The 15,613-nt window shown below is 33.0% G+C and overlaps 1 protein-coding gene across 3 annotated transcripts in view; it reads right to left on the bottom strand.

Moving 5' to 3' along the window:
• The window catches only part of Cdh12 (cadherin 12), a 976,411-nt gene that overhangs the window by 62,108 nt on the left and 898,690 nt on the right, over positions 1-15,613 (bottom strand). For all 3 annotated transcript variants that reach the window (XM_033757884.1, XM_010609463.3, XM_010609464.2), the window contains one exon: positions 3,348-3,535. In XM_033757884.1, the coding sequence (XP_033613775.1) occupies positions 3,348-3,535 (188 nt within the window). The remainder of the gene's footprint in view (positions 1-3,347; positions 3,536-15,613) is intronic.

A 15,613-nucleotide genomic window follows, 5' to 3' on the forward strand; every position in this document is an offset into this window, starting at 1 on the left:
CCCTTAATTTCCTGATTTTAAATCTAGACCACCTCCTAATTTTAAGAGGACATTGAAATTACAAGAAGTTTCATCCTGGTTTTGCTAGTGTTTGTAAGCTACATTATTCAAAAATATTTAAGGCAGTGTTCTTCTCCGTATACTTTGGCCAGTATAATATGATGTGAGTGTGGACTATAGAGTAAGTTTTATTTCATTTCATTTTCAACCAATATCTTTAGCCTTGGAGAGATTTATGGTGTTTCATAATTTTACTCTGAATTCAAAGTGACTTGATTAAGTGATATCCTGGCACAGTCCTTATAATGTGAATCAAAGCTGAGGTTAAAAACAACATAAATAAAAATACTTTTCTTCAGGCTGGGGATTTAGCTCAGTGGTGCTGCCACCTGCCTCACAAGCTCAAGGACCTGAGTTCAATTCCCCATACAAAAAAAAAAAAAAAAAAAAAAAAAAAAATTTTCTTCATTTTTTTTCTTAGCTTATATAAAACTATTATATTTATCCTTTAACATCCTCCCTGTAAAGCAGAGAAACAAGAGGATATAGTAAGAGAAAAGCAAATAAAATACTCTGAAGATGAATTAATAAATTAAATGCTTTCAAATAATGAACATATTAACTGATTTGATGTGAATAAGAAAAATGTGAAATCAAATAATTTCATGTTTCATTTATCTGCTATAGTTTAAAATCTGTTCAAAAATTAAAATAACTGATATTTTAAAAAGCTACATATTCATATGTAGACTATACATTTTTGGACTTTCCGAAAGAATTCAGCATACTAAACATGTGGTACCAATATGAATTTGATTTTATTTCCAAATTCTGATTCTCTAATTCTATGCATTTCAGCATTCTGAAAGAAACTTACAGAAAATAATTTGAAGATTACTATGAAATTGAAATACTATTGTTGATTTTTTCCAAACACATTTATTTCAATACACCTCTTTCTTCAAGAACATTTAATAAGGATCGGTTAAATTTTTCTGAGAATTTACTGGATGTATGAATAGTTGTATCACACAATTTTCACCCTCCAAAGATACTGTATTTATATAAATACTGCCACTTAAGTTGTTTTTCACTTTTCCATGGGCTTCATTCACCTGGATATCTTCCGATTATTTTTATACAACCATACTGTCGCAGTAAGTCAAGACCTACCTCTGTTTACATTCGACAAGGTAAAAATCTGTATTACAGATAACTTTTAAAGTTTGTCTCAAAGCCTCAGTTATTTTTTAGTCTGTAGGTTGCAAATGTCTTTTCTGGTAGAACAATGGGGTCGTAGTTCGGAGCTGCCTCTCCGTAGTATCTCGCTGCACTGTTTCTATTCTCCCTTCCTGAAGATGACTGCACCAGCCACACAGAGCAAGCTGGCTCTCAAGAGTAAAGGTGATGTAGATCTGAGCTCAACCTAAGCTCTCACTTTTTGGATTCATGTCCTTGGCCTGGCTTCAAGACTCCCCGGGGAGGGGGTGGCATCTTCCTCTGTCTGAGCTCCTTCCCGAGCACCAAGCCCCACTTCCGACAGGACCCCCCGGCCGCCAGCCACCTCATCCGCTTCACTTCCTCTTCAGAGATTTGGCAACTGCTGCACCATTTTTCACAACACGCCTCGGTTAGACCCCACGCTGCGTCTCTTCCTTATTTCCTCCCTCAAAAGGTCTTTTCTGATCAACTCACTGTAACTGCCTTTCACCCTCTTGTTCTCTTTTTACCTGACTTCATGTCTTTGAAGTTATCACTTCCCACATTGATCTTTAGTATCCTTGCTTATTTTATGGCTTTCCCAGTAAAATGGAAGCTCATGAAAAATAGACTCCCTGTCTCTTTAGTTCAGTGCTCTGTTTTCTTTTTTTCTCTTCCTCCTTCCCCCTCTCCCCTTTCTTCTTCTCTCTCGCTCTCTCTCTCTCTTTTTTTTTTTTTTTTTTTTTTAGTACCGGGGATTGAAATCAGGACCTTGTGCTTGAGAGGCGGTCTTCCATACCATTGAGATAAATCCCCAGTCCTAGTGCTCTGCTTTCTGAGTTCAGAGTGCATCTAGGAAATGGTGGCCACTCCCTAAATATTTATTGAATAATGGAGTGAAATTATAGTTAGTGCTTGTAAATAAATTATAAAATGACATGTATTTATAATAATGACATCAATATAAATCAGTGCATAAATATGTATGTTGTACATATTGCATCGCTTATTCTGAATTTATTTCTCTTTGTAGAAGAACTTAACTTTTACTTGTTTTCTGATCTACTGGTGTAAAGTAGCTTCTACTACTTTTCGTATTATAACAGGATTTATATTTGCTTATTAAAAGGATTTAAATTTGATGTTTGTGTCATGTAAAGCTACAAGATCCCAATAATGACTTTACTGTATATCTAAAATGTACCAATAAACTCAATAAAAAGAAAAAAATTCTGATGTTTGCAAAGTATTTAAACATTAGTCTTATAAGTCTGATTTGATACTGAAAGAGAAAGAGAAAAACAAACGAGCAAAAAATACAGGATGACAATCCAAAGAATTTAATATGATTTCCTAAGGCTCGGCCTTCCTCTATCTCATCTTTTTGTCTTATTTTGTGTTGTTCAACTTTAAAATTATCACTGCCAACTGTGATTTTTGGTATATTTGTTTAGTTTCTTTGTTTGCTTTCTGTGTTTGTAGTTTTCAAAATCAGCCTAAACGTATAATTTTGATGACTAGGATTGAATTACATACACTGCGAGTCCAACGAACTCTGTGTTGGTCCCACCAAGCCTTTCACAGTCAATTTCTCTCCTTCTCCCTATCTGTTTCTCTCCTCTTTGTCTCCTTCCCTCCTTCCTTGTAAACTTCTTCATACTTTCCTTGTGAGTGCTTCCTCAGTCCCTTGATTTCTTTCTGTTTTTTTTTCACTTCTTTAGTGATTAAAGTTTACTTATACTCATGATACTGTGATACCAAGGCCCACAAAAGAGAATGTGGATTTACAGAAAAAACATAAAATATTCAAGACCAATCCTAGTATAGTAAGATTTGACTTCTGTCTCTTATTTTTAATTAATGTTTTATCTGTATTTAGAGCAATACAATGAATTTAAACTTGTATGAATATTAAAATAATGTACCCAAACGAATATGGATGATTGTTGAGCATAAAAATGATCTGCCCACTAATTCACAAAATAACAATGTTCAGAGAAGTGAACATTTCATAGTTTCTGGATCTGTATTTTATTTAAAATATTGCCCAATAAGGGGAAAATAAAATTATTTGCTATTTTCCATTCTTATTTTTTCAGTTCTTTATTCTTATGTAATCAACTCTCCAAAAACATGTGTCTACATACCTTTTTGAGTTTGATGACTCCTTCCTGGGTATCCTCATCTGTGACAATGTCAAACAAATTTCCACCGTCTCCTGGCACGATGTTGTACTCGATTTCTGCATTTTTTCCAGAATCAGGATCCACAGCCCTTATTCTTCCAATAGCCGAGCCAATAGGAGACGACTCAGGAACTTTCAGATGGAAAATGCCTAATTAAAAATATATATGTATATATATTTGTACCCACAGTACATTTAGTTATGTGTACAGTAAAAATTTCAAGTTGAAGAGTATTATCCATAGAAAGTAGATCAGATTTGCAAACATGATTGAGTGAAAAATTAGAAAGGTGACTTTTTTCTAAAGTTAATGATTATGAATATATGAAATAACTGTACTTTTCACTTCAGTGGGTCCATCTGTGAAATCTTAATTTGGCATTGAGAGTGGGTTAAAATTGTTACACAGAAATATTTTATGTAGTACTGGTATCAAATTGTACTACATACGAAATATGAGGGAGGGAGTCCTCATAATTTGTATCAAAATAATTGATACTAATACAGAAGAATCCAGGGTGCAAGATACACATTAAAGATGCAGAAAGAAAAATAAGATAGGTAGATCTAAAGTGATAGAAGATAGACAATAGTAGATATAAGATAGGTAGTTATCCATTAATAGAATGTGTAGATTGTATATCACAAAAAAGTACCTTAATACTATAAATCAACAATGACTTCCAATAGTGACTGGTAAAATAAACTAGTATCTTAATTGATATATTTAAATGTTTTAGAAACTTAGATGTTACATATTGTTTTCACTCTGCAGATATTTTGCAAATATTTTAAATTGATATATAAAGTTTGATTCCCCATCCTAGCATTAAAAAAGAGTAAAATGATTATTTTTACTGCCAGATGGAGCACTTATATAACTGTGAAGATACTGCATCACAAAAACTAAAGAAAAATACTGCAAGACTATGAAAAATTGTAAATTCTACATGAATAAAATTATATATATAAATAGTTAAAATTTGTATATTATTTAAAAGTATGAGATGAAGAACAATACATGTACTCCTACGGATATCTCATCAAAGCAAAAATATGACAGTAAAAATACACAAATCAAAGTAAGGAAAATAAAGAACAGAAGGAACTAAAAATACAGAAGCAAAATTAAACATAGAAATCCAGAGTTCTGATTTTGATATTAAAATTTAGTTTCACATTGTATTAATGTATTTTGAACAGTAATTTTCCTTTGCTAAAACAAGCACTGATTACTTTTATAGAAATACAAACTTATAGAAATTAACTTAGGAAGGTAAAGTTCCTTCAATAAATCATATTTCAATATTATAGTTATTTGCCTCAAGAATATTTGGAAAGCATAATCTCATCTGTACAGTCACTTTTTAATTTATTCACAATTATTTAAAAATGTTTCATAGCTTTTTGTTCACAATCAAATGTAAATACGTAAATTTATTAGCCTTAACAGCCATTCAATCTTTACATCTACCACTTATACCAACATAAATATTTTCCATTAGTCTTCGTAAATTATGTTCAAGTTAACTTTGTTTCTATCCAGAAGACCATCACCTTAATCAATTGTGCAGTTGTTTTCAAGAGGCCTAAATACTCACCAAAAGTTTGTTTTTTACATTACAAGGTAGTAGATGTATTCCATATAGGGCTCTGCAATATTACGATATTTAATTGAATTACTATTATATTTATCTTCAAGGGGAAAACAATACACTATAAAGTTTAAGTAAATCCATAGCCAACAAAGACAAAAAAATAGTGAAACCTCCCACTGGCAAGGCTGAAATGCTACACAGACTTTCTGAAGAAATCTAAAATGAAAGCCAAATTTCTTGATCCTATTTGTAGGTACTCACACAGTAGGATTATTGTTTTTATTTCTGAATATTAACATAGTGATTGCCAGACATTGAACGTTTGTCAAGTTTAAAATAGGATCTGAAATTAAAACCATCAGATCAAAGAGGAAACCAGAAAATATAGGTTGTATCTTTTATTATCTCCAGAAAGAATAATGGAAGGTATTGAAGAACAATCTGTCTGATTCCAAGTAACCACAAGCAATAAGCAGAGTCTAATGCAGCTTTCACCACCTACTTTCTTCAAGGCATAAATACTGTATAGGTAGGTAAGTTAACAAGTCAATCACAGCTGAATTATATTAAAGGACTCCAGAGGTATTAGCAAAATAAGGATTGTTGACTTTGTGTTGAGTGTAACAAGAAGCCATGAGACAGAATAATCCAAACTGTACTAAGGTCTGCAAAGACAAACCTCCCCCCAAAAAGAAACAGTAAAAAATCCGTGCTATTTTTCATTTCCCTTTTTTTCACTTTTAATGTCCATTAGATAGAAATAGCATTTATTAGATGTTGTATCTGTATCCTTTGTCTGCCATTGTGTGACTGGTATAAGAAGCTAGAGGAAAGAGAGAGAATCTTGAATTGATAATAAGAGATAATAAGAGTGTATTTTCCAATATCCTGGCCCTTCGGTGTTACAAAATCTTGAATTTATCCCGAAGAAGAGAAAGATTTAGGTTTTTGTCAAACAGTGCACTATAAACTCTCTTCTGTCAAGATATTTAGTTTTGAATCTTAATGTTAAAATTTAGCAAGGAAATGGCTGAAAAATATTTGGAAGTGATAGGAGGCTCTTGAATGTAGTGAATTTCATTGGTTGTAGTAATGGTGCATCAATGTACAGAGTAGGAAAGAAGTTGGAATAAGATCTTTAGGAAAATAGGTTGGCCGAAAGAGTTTGGGGTATTTCATCTGTGTGTTTAAGCCATCCAGTGAGAACAACTTCCAGCTCATGACAAATTCATAAGCTAGTTTTTCATTTGAAAAGTTGGTAAAAGCAAAACTAAAAAATTAAATGTCAAGGGATATAATATAGTAGAAATACTTTCTAAGGGATTGTGTGAGTAAATGTGAAGAGTGTAGTCAGAATCGAAATACTCTAATTAAAAAAATGTAAACTTTGAAAGGTAATCCAACAGACATCCAATAATGTCAGCTATAGATGAAACAGCTTCCATATTAAGGTAATCTGCCAAGATATGAATTTCATATATTAAAAGAACATTTTGTGAGGCGAAGAAGAATCAATGTGAAGATGGTCATTCTTTATAGGGCTCTATTGATATGTTATTCATCCACTTAATTTGAGTAAATTGCGATCTTAGAGCTTGTCCACAAATTTCATCATCTAATGGCTTTGAAAAACTCGTGAAAAGTTGAAAAAGTAGCATTGTCTAAAAATGACCAAGTTTAATATTCCACTAACAAGCACCCCTCAAAATTAAGATATGATCAAAGCAAAACTGATTCACCACTGTTATTTCTTTTGTGCATTAAGGTTTTAGTGCATATAAAACTGAAATGCACAGAGCAGTGGATTTTGTGTTCTTTATATAACAGACATACATTATAGTAAGGCAGATGACACACATGTTCATTAAGACAAACATATCTCAAGAAAATATTGCAGGTGGTAATAAAGTCTACAGACTATGGAACAAGTCCGAGAAACTATGCATTAGTCATGTCAGCTTGTTTATACTATTTCCAGTGATTTGACATTTTATCATTTCTAGAACCTCAGCAGTAGTAAAACTGGGGTCATTCAGATTAATTCAAAACTTTAAACTAATTTCCAGCTGTGCCAAAGTCAGATCCTTTATGATGAACTATGTAATTACACTGCTATCATCTTCTAGACATCTTACTTCTGATGCATAGGAAACATCTTAACGGCGCTACCTGTACACAACAGATTAAGAAATAAAACAGGTGACGAGAGGTTGTCCACAAAGTCAGTAAAAATATATGCTTGCATATTCATCCAATACACACACAATGCTTAACAAAATCACCATTTCCTGAGGAAAATGAGAAAATTGTTTGTAAAGAACGAACGTGGAATTATAGTAATCTAATTCTCTAAGTTTTCACACTTAAAGTTCCCAGTTAATTACAAAGAAAAAAATTAAATAGTACTGATAAGCAGGCATCTACTAGTAACTGTCATTTGAAAAAATACTCAAATTGTACTTTATTTGTACTTCCACTGTGTGTGTGTGTGTGTGTGTGTATGTGTGTGCGTGCGTGTGCAGTAGTACAGAGTATTTCGTTGCCACTAAGGATAACGGACATAAAATACATTTTTCTGCCAGGCGTTGTGCCACACAACTGTAATACTCCCTGCACTAGGGAGGTTGAGGCAGGAGGATCATTAAGAGATTGAGGCCTGCCTGGGCTGCCATGGTAAGTTAAAAGCCAGCCTAAACTACAAAAAAACAAACTAAAACAAAACCCAAACCACATTTGCCTTTTATATTTTTTCTTTTAGAAAATTCTCAAACATGATCATAAACATCAAAAGATATATTTCCTTAACAAAATAAAAAATAAAGTCAAAACTTACCGAGATATAGAAGAATAATGATATTAAACTAATGAATGCGTTTTGAAAATATATAACATTCGGCAACACGAATAGGAAGCAAGAAAGAAGATAGAACGACACAGACTCACTTTTGACACACATCTATGGCTACCGCAATCAGTGTACAGTTCCTAAATTTATGCAGTGGTGCCTCAGTTCATGAATTTAATTCAAGCTATGATTTTGGAAAAGATGGCCACGCTTGTATTTATGTGGGAAACAAGGCCACAGTCGTGCTTGGCACTCAGGGCAGATTTTGCAAATACAATAAACTTTGCCAAGTGCTTCTGTTTGCAGAAAATTTGGTTTACAAACAAAAGCATTTGTGAACCAAGGTGCCACCATATATAATAAGTCAGTGTTTAACTGTGTATAAAAATGACATATATATGAGAAGAAAGTAATGTGGATACAATTAGCATTTAAAATATCAGAATGCTGGACATATTGGAAGCTTGAGGAATCTTTATTTCAAATTAAGACGAAACATCTTTAAATGCTCAATATATATATAATATATATAAGATATAATATATATAATAAATATAATATATATATATTAGAGACTCCTGAATATTAAATGACACACACTTACATTAAAAAATAAGGCATTAAATATATAGCCAATACACTGTCAACTGTGCGTGAAGCTCAATAAGCATCTTTGATCATTTTCAATAATCTTTCTATGTGCACAATAGTATTTTCCTAAAGCAATAGCATTATGTAGCAGGGATGTGCCTGCAAAGATGAGGAAGCAAAAGAAGGGTAGTTATCAAAAGAGTGGTGAAAGCTTATTTTAATTTTAAAGAATTTCTTTCATATCTTGACAATGGGATGTTTCAGAAACAAACATATTTTATTGATTGGAAGCCATTTCTAGTCATTTATTTCCTCAAAACTTAAAGCCATGTTTCCAAATTGAGTGTGAGAAATGTAGTCCACCAGGAAAGATCCGTCTAATGACTAGGTTGGCTTCAAACTGATTTCTACTCATGCACAGTAAACAAACTGTGAATAGAATCATTCAGCAATGACAAGGAAACTGACTCTGTTATTTCTTAGGATGAGAAAGGCTGAGCACGCTTCGGGAAGGGTGAAGTGTTTGGCATCATAGTCTTACTGTATGAGATTACTTAATTTTTAAAGGCTACAGTAGAAGACAAAGAGAAAGTAAAATAAGTTTGGAGACTTCCAATCTAAACAGGAAGGAAAACACTTGAGGAATGTAGTGCAAGTCAAACTGAAGGAATCACGGCAGGTTGCAAAATCCTTACGTCTAATATGATCTCAGGTTTTTTTTTTTTTAAAGAAAGAGTACAATAATTTTAAGGGTGTTACATTAAATTGGAGCTAGCCATATACATGGATGTGAATTGCCATGCACACACTATTCAACTTATTAATAGATTAAATTTCATAATTCTCTTTAACAGTAGCAATACTTTTTGTCAGAGCAATAAAAAAATTCAGTTTTCTAAAGTTGCTATTTCTGAGCAACTAAACACAACTCCGCAATTCAGGTCTAGATGTTTCCTTATCTCTTTAAAATTATCTTTTGATGATGAATTAATTCCTATGTGTTCCAGTAATTCAGATTTTGGTATTATCGTAACCTAAAACTTTTAGTAGGCTCCTTCATAAAATTAATAATGAAGGGAAGATACTAACAAATGAATAAAAGGAGTACGTAATCTTATTTTAAAGATTACAATTTGTTCACATTGATAATCTAGTGGTGTTAAAGACATCCATTTAAAACAATCCAAATGAAATAGCAAAGTAGCATCAATACTTTAAGTAAAATTGCATGATTCTAACAATGTTTGTTAGTCTGAAAATATGAGATGAATCACCTTGATCCTGGGATTGTAAAATCAACTAATCAAAAACAACCTCAACAGAAGTAACCATATGACAAAGTTGATATGGTCATAATTTTCTGCCCTGTGGGGTTTATTTTCTGTTACCTCCACTGTCACTTATTAACTCTACTATCAAAGGAGCTTGAATATATTAATTTCTCTCTACTCATCTTGTCCCCATTTTTACTAATCCAACTGAAGCACACCATTAACAATGATTTCAGTACCATAGTAATGTTTGGCCTACATCTGTTACCCACATCATTCCATTAATGCAATCTGGAAAAAGCCAACGGTTAATAATAATAATCCTCCTGAAACAGGAGATGTGGTTGATTGAGGAGAGGAGACAGCTAGATGTCTCCAAAAATTATGAGCATTAGCCTCAAATGCACCGTCTTCGTTGCCTGCAGAGCATGCAGATTCGCAGTGTAACTGGCTGTCGACTGTTATAACTTCTGTTTTAAGCACTTAACTTTAAACTAGCTCCTCCTTTACTAACTTTTTGTTTCCTTTCTCCATTATTGGTTTTTGCCTCGAGTTTTACAGACAAAGTAAAATGAAGTAATGTCGCATAGGCAGCTTTTCCACTTTCCAAACTATCGTCTTGGGGAGTCGGCACATGTGTAAAAATCAGCAATTCTTTTTTCACCCCTTCCTCCTCTTTTCCATCGTCCTCCCTCCATTTCTTGGTCACCTTCCGTTTTGCAAAAGGTAAATTTCCCTGCTCTCTGTTCTCTAACTTTAATTTTTCTCTTTATTTATATTTTGATTTCCTCATAGAAGAGAAGCCATGTTACATTCAATCTTAGGTCTGGTTTATTTCACTTAACAATGATCTCTAAAAGTGCTTTGATTTTCCTACAAACAACTGGAATTTGTGCTTCTTTAAATATTAGACAAATGTTCTCTTTACTTCCCGAAGTCTTTTATACATTAGAAATTCCCAATCTACCTTCTGATTATTACATGGCATATGCACTAGTTAAGACTTTTCCTCCAAGCTATCCCACTTTGGAAAGCGTCAACTGGGCCAGCAGCAGAAGGACTGTACACGGGAAACTGCCTGGCTTCGAGGTGCTGCTCCATCCTGGTGTTTCTTCAGCATCGCCTTGCTCCGGTATTCCTAACCACACAGAAGCGGCTGTAGATATAGGTGTTTAGGATATTCTGACTAAGATCTGTGGTTTCTGCTTTTCTGGGGCAGACTTTTGAACAGCCTGTCTACACAGTTAATATTTTTTTCTATTTAAGATATTCTCAAGAAGACACATACTTTACCATCTTTAAAAATTAATCCATTGTCCCAAATCTTAATCTAAGGACTCCTTTTATACCTGCTCCATTCCCAACAGAGTTTTTCATAGATTATCACTATCACTATTGCAATCTAACAGTATCTCACATGTGCACTTTTTCTGTTTTCTGAATGTACGACTCAATTAAAACTTTTCTCCAGCTTTGCCAGAGCCCTACATGTCACTAAATCTAGTGACAACTTCTCCGCAGCATTCTTGTTTCTTTTCTTTTCTTTTTTTTTTTTGAAGCATCTTTCTTCTTAACATCTTTGACACTTTACAGCTTCAACTTCTCTCACCTCACAGCGTTCTCCTTTTCACCTTCCTGCGTGAGATTGCATAAGTGGATTCTCACTGCATATTAGCATCACATGGAAAGATTTTTATAAACATACTGCAGCTGCTTAATTGTTCTGTGTTTAGACTTGAGAAGCAGTATTTGTGAAACTCCCCTTGGCTCTGCTTTGCAATCTAGACGTGCTGTCTTAGGCTCACTTAAGCTTTGCTTTTCCTGTGTATCTCATGGATTCCCTGGACACCATTGACTATCTTTCCATTAATTTTATCCTCTCAACATACAAGTTTTAATTTCACATGATGAAATACCAACTTGCTTTAAAATATCACTTTTATATGACTATGTGTTCCAGCCTTGATATATTTAAAGATCACGGGCTTGCCACAGCTCCCTAAAGACCTGACCCGATGTCCAATGTCTCCGCAAGTAGTATTATTAACTCTCCAGTTCAATAAAGTAGGCTCCAGTCTCCACCACAATCACTGTTTTTGTTACCTTTTCAACACTAAAAACCACTTAAATCCTTTCAAATATTCCCATTTTTCACAACTACTGTAGCCCTCAGCAGCACAAATTCAGCAATCCACACTTTTTGTTTGTGTTACTGCAGACGTCTACTGATGGGCTTTCCTGTATTGCTCTCTTTCCTGCAGCTGAAATCTCTTTCCCACGATGCACTGCAGGATAGAAGGACTCATTTCTATCACTCCAATAATATTGTTTTTCTTTATTTTGTTTGGTTTTTATCTTAAGACATGACTGGTCAGGAAATGTATAAATCCATGTGTGTCAATGTGAAGGGATGAAAGATATTTTTAAATAAAGGTTACCCTTTAGGGGTAATAGAGACTTATTACTATTACTTACATATTGCTTTCTACCTTCTGGACACTTTTTGAAACACTGCTATAATTAGCTGATATTATTCTCATGTTAAGACATATGCATAATGATTCCTCACCTTTCAGGCCCTAGTTAATGTTTAACAACCGTATTAGAGAAGAGAGAGAACATTTATTAGTCCTCATTTTAGCAATAGTGTAATAATTTGGTTAGGCACACAGGGAAATTTGAAAATATTTTTTTCTTCTCAAAGCAGGAAGAAAAAATTCAGTGAAAATATAGAATAAAGAGTATTAAGGGGTGTGAGGATATTCTAGAAGAGAATAGAGCTCAAAAGATGAAATGACATCTGTTTATATCCTCAACAAACAGAGAAACATTATACTTTTACTTCATTCTAATTATCCCTTACACCTTGCATAATTTAAAAAATAAATTATAAATTATTTAATGTTATAGTTGTGAAAATGTGTACATTTGATAAACATACACTTGTATATCCCAATAAAACTAATTGTGTTTTATAAGATTTTTTTTTCAAAAAGAAAAGAAATACTGCATTAAAAATCTCAAACAGAGCAATTCTAAGTGAAATACACAATATTTAAATTACTTACTGATTGCCAGAATAAAAAAGTGTTTGAGTATCAAACTGTGTATATTTAATAAATGTGAATTATGTAACTAAGATTCCTGTTACATAGTATTACATATGATGGAGATCTTGGCAGGATCTCACAGTTTAAGTGCATCAATAACTTTTCACGGTTCATCCATTTTACAGAGTATATTTAATATTCCCTAAAAGCCTCTACTAAATATGTAAACATTTCTTTAGTTGCTTTTTTCTATGCAACTTCTAATTCAAGAAAATATGGTACATGGGTAATTCTCAGTTGTATAGCTTTATTACTTCATACTAATATGCCACAGATAAAGTTTTTCTTATAAACTATAAATTGAACACTTTCTAAACTGTGCTTCTGATCAATATTAGGAATTAAAATTCAGCTTGGAATACCTACTGAATCAAAAGTTGGGCTTTTCACAAGATTCCTTTTGAAATAGTAGGAAGATAGTAAAAAAAAAAAAAAAAAAAAAAAAAAAAAATTTTATTTTGGTGTATTTTATCCAAAGCTTATTTTTAAATAGCAACCCATTTGTTGATTGGCAATTTCTAAAATGCAATCATATATTTATGTATTATGTATGTACACAAAGATTTTAATTTTCTGCAACTGCCAGTATTTTAGTTCATGAACATCCCTAGTTTTTACCTGTTCTTTTTATTTATATAGTCAGTGTTTCACTCATGTATAACTCTAGATCTTTCTCAGCATAAAATCTTTTAATCATTTTTCACAGACAGCTGAAACCATTATTCAATTATTTTATTTTTTGTCTTTCACTCATCTTCACACTTTCAAAATTCTGTATACATAACCCTTTCAATGATGCAATGTTTCCCTTTGGTCAAAATATTTAAGCATACATTTATTCTCCCATTGAATAACTGTTATTATAGATTTCAAGAATCAGTGTAGACAGGGTTAGGGATTTAACACAGTGGCACCTTGTCTGCCTGGCAAGGGCAAGGTCCTGAGTTTGATAACCATTACCAGAAAAAACTAAAATAAAAATATCAATTGGACATTACCTCTTCAAACATCCTGATAGATGTGGATATCATTCCTCTATGTTTATTTATCATTTTGTGCATAAGTCTGTTACTGTTTTCATTCCAAATTTTGTAACCATCAATTAACTAAATGATCTCCCCACCATACATTAGCCGTTTGAAGGAAGAGGTTAAACTTGTTAGGTTTTTATGCAGTACAAAATAAAAATCGTATAGTATTTCTACATGTAGGCTTTAGTTAAACTTGTGATTGGTAAGACATTTACACTAAGATGTATTTTTTCCAATCTTTGTTAACAAAATAGTTCTCTTTTGCACTGAGTTTATTGGTACATTTTAGTATATGTGTAGAGTACAGTTACATTCACCATTGGGATCTTGTACCCCTACGTGACAGGTCTTGATTCTTACGTTTTTCCCCTTGCTCCTGCCCTCCCTTCACCCGCTCAATCGTTCCCTATTTACAAAGATGTTGTTTTGATTTTTCCTTTTCTCATATTTTTCCTTTGCCTTCTTTCCTTGCTCCTCCCTTCCCCCTTCCCTTACTCCTTTAGCCCCTTTCTTCCTATTTCACAAATAATTCTTATATAACAGGATTTTTGTTTGATATATGCCCAGGACCATTGGTCAGGCAAAAATAAAATATGGAAATGTGAGCCATATAAAATAAGGCATGGCTCTAGGACGTTTTATATTTATGGTTAAACACCGTCTTGATTTTGTTAATCTATATGTTAAATGTTTGAGATGGTTATATATAATGTTCTCCTCAGACTATGATTCTCCATTCAAGATTTTCTAGTACTCAAATTTAAACAGGGTATATTTTCTTTAATCTAACTTCACCTGTGCCTTTGACCTCGTGTATCACTTCTATGCTTATGTATCTTGGAAGAGAATTGATTCTGGCTTCTCTTTTGAGACTGTATATTTTTAATAACTCCCTGTTCCACTCAAATTATTTTATTAACAGAAAATTATATTCCTATGTTACTTAATAAATTCTATGAATGAAACAGATTCCAGAGCCATTTCCATTTTGGGCATGAAATGCTTTATACTTGCATTTACTTTTGCAAACAAATGCCCCAGGTTTGTTTCACACTTATCATTATTATTACATAATCAAAGCAATTTTAACATATTGGTATGTAATATTCCCCTTTTACTCAAAGGGAAGCACATAGAATTCTCCCTCTTCATTGATTGCTATGCCTGAATAGAGAAATGATGTAGGTATAGCTAAATATAGATGAAGACAAAGATAGCAGCATTGCAGACTTCTGCCTGGCGAACAACTATAGAGCAATTTTCCAAAGATGCGGCTGCAGTCACCTTGGTAAATCAGTCTTAGAGTAAGATTTAATCATGTGTTGGCTTCCTTGTCTCTCTCTGACTCCTGTTTATCATGCAGGATATTTAAAATATACACCTATTTTTTGAATTATACATACACATCTATAGATTTGTCTTCAGAGAGAACTTCTGGCTCTCTGACGAGGTGAAGATATGTATTTCCATTTGTGTATGTTCAGCATTAAGAACCACAATGCATATATCTATGTGTGATTAAATGAAGTTACAGAAAAATTTAACTTGGACAACAATATCATTTTTAAGTATTACAAAATGTAAAAAATGAGATATTTAAGAAAATTAGGGAAATAGTAAAAGCCTGGAGATATTTTCCTCCTGTGAAAAACAAGCAAACTTCAATGGTTCTATTGCCTGCCAGCCTCATCTGTGTTGTGCATGGCAAGATTTCTCTCTTTCCATGCACTGTTTTCTTTATCTGTTCATGTGTTGATCAACAGAGGGCTTTCACTATGAACA

Source organism: Fukomys damarensis, unplaced genomic scaffold (assembly GCF_012274545.1).
Source record: "Fukomys damarensis isolate Sample0158 unplaced genomic scaffold, DMR_v1.0_HiC HiC_scaffold_1, whole genome shotgun sequence".
Taxonomy (NCBI): Eukaryota; Metazoa; Chordata; class Mammalia; order Rodentia; family Bathyergidae; genus Fukomys; species Fukomys damarensis.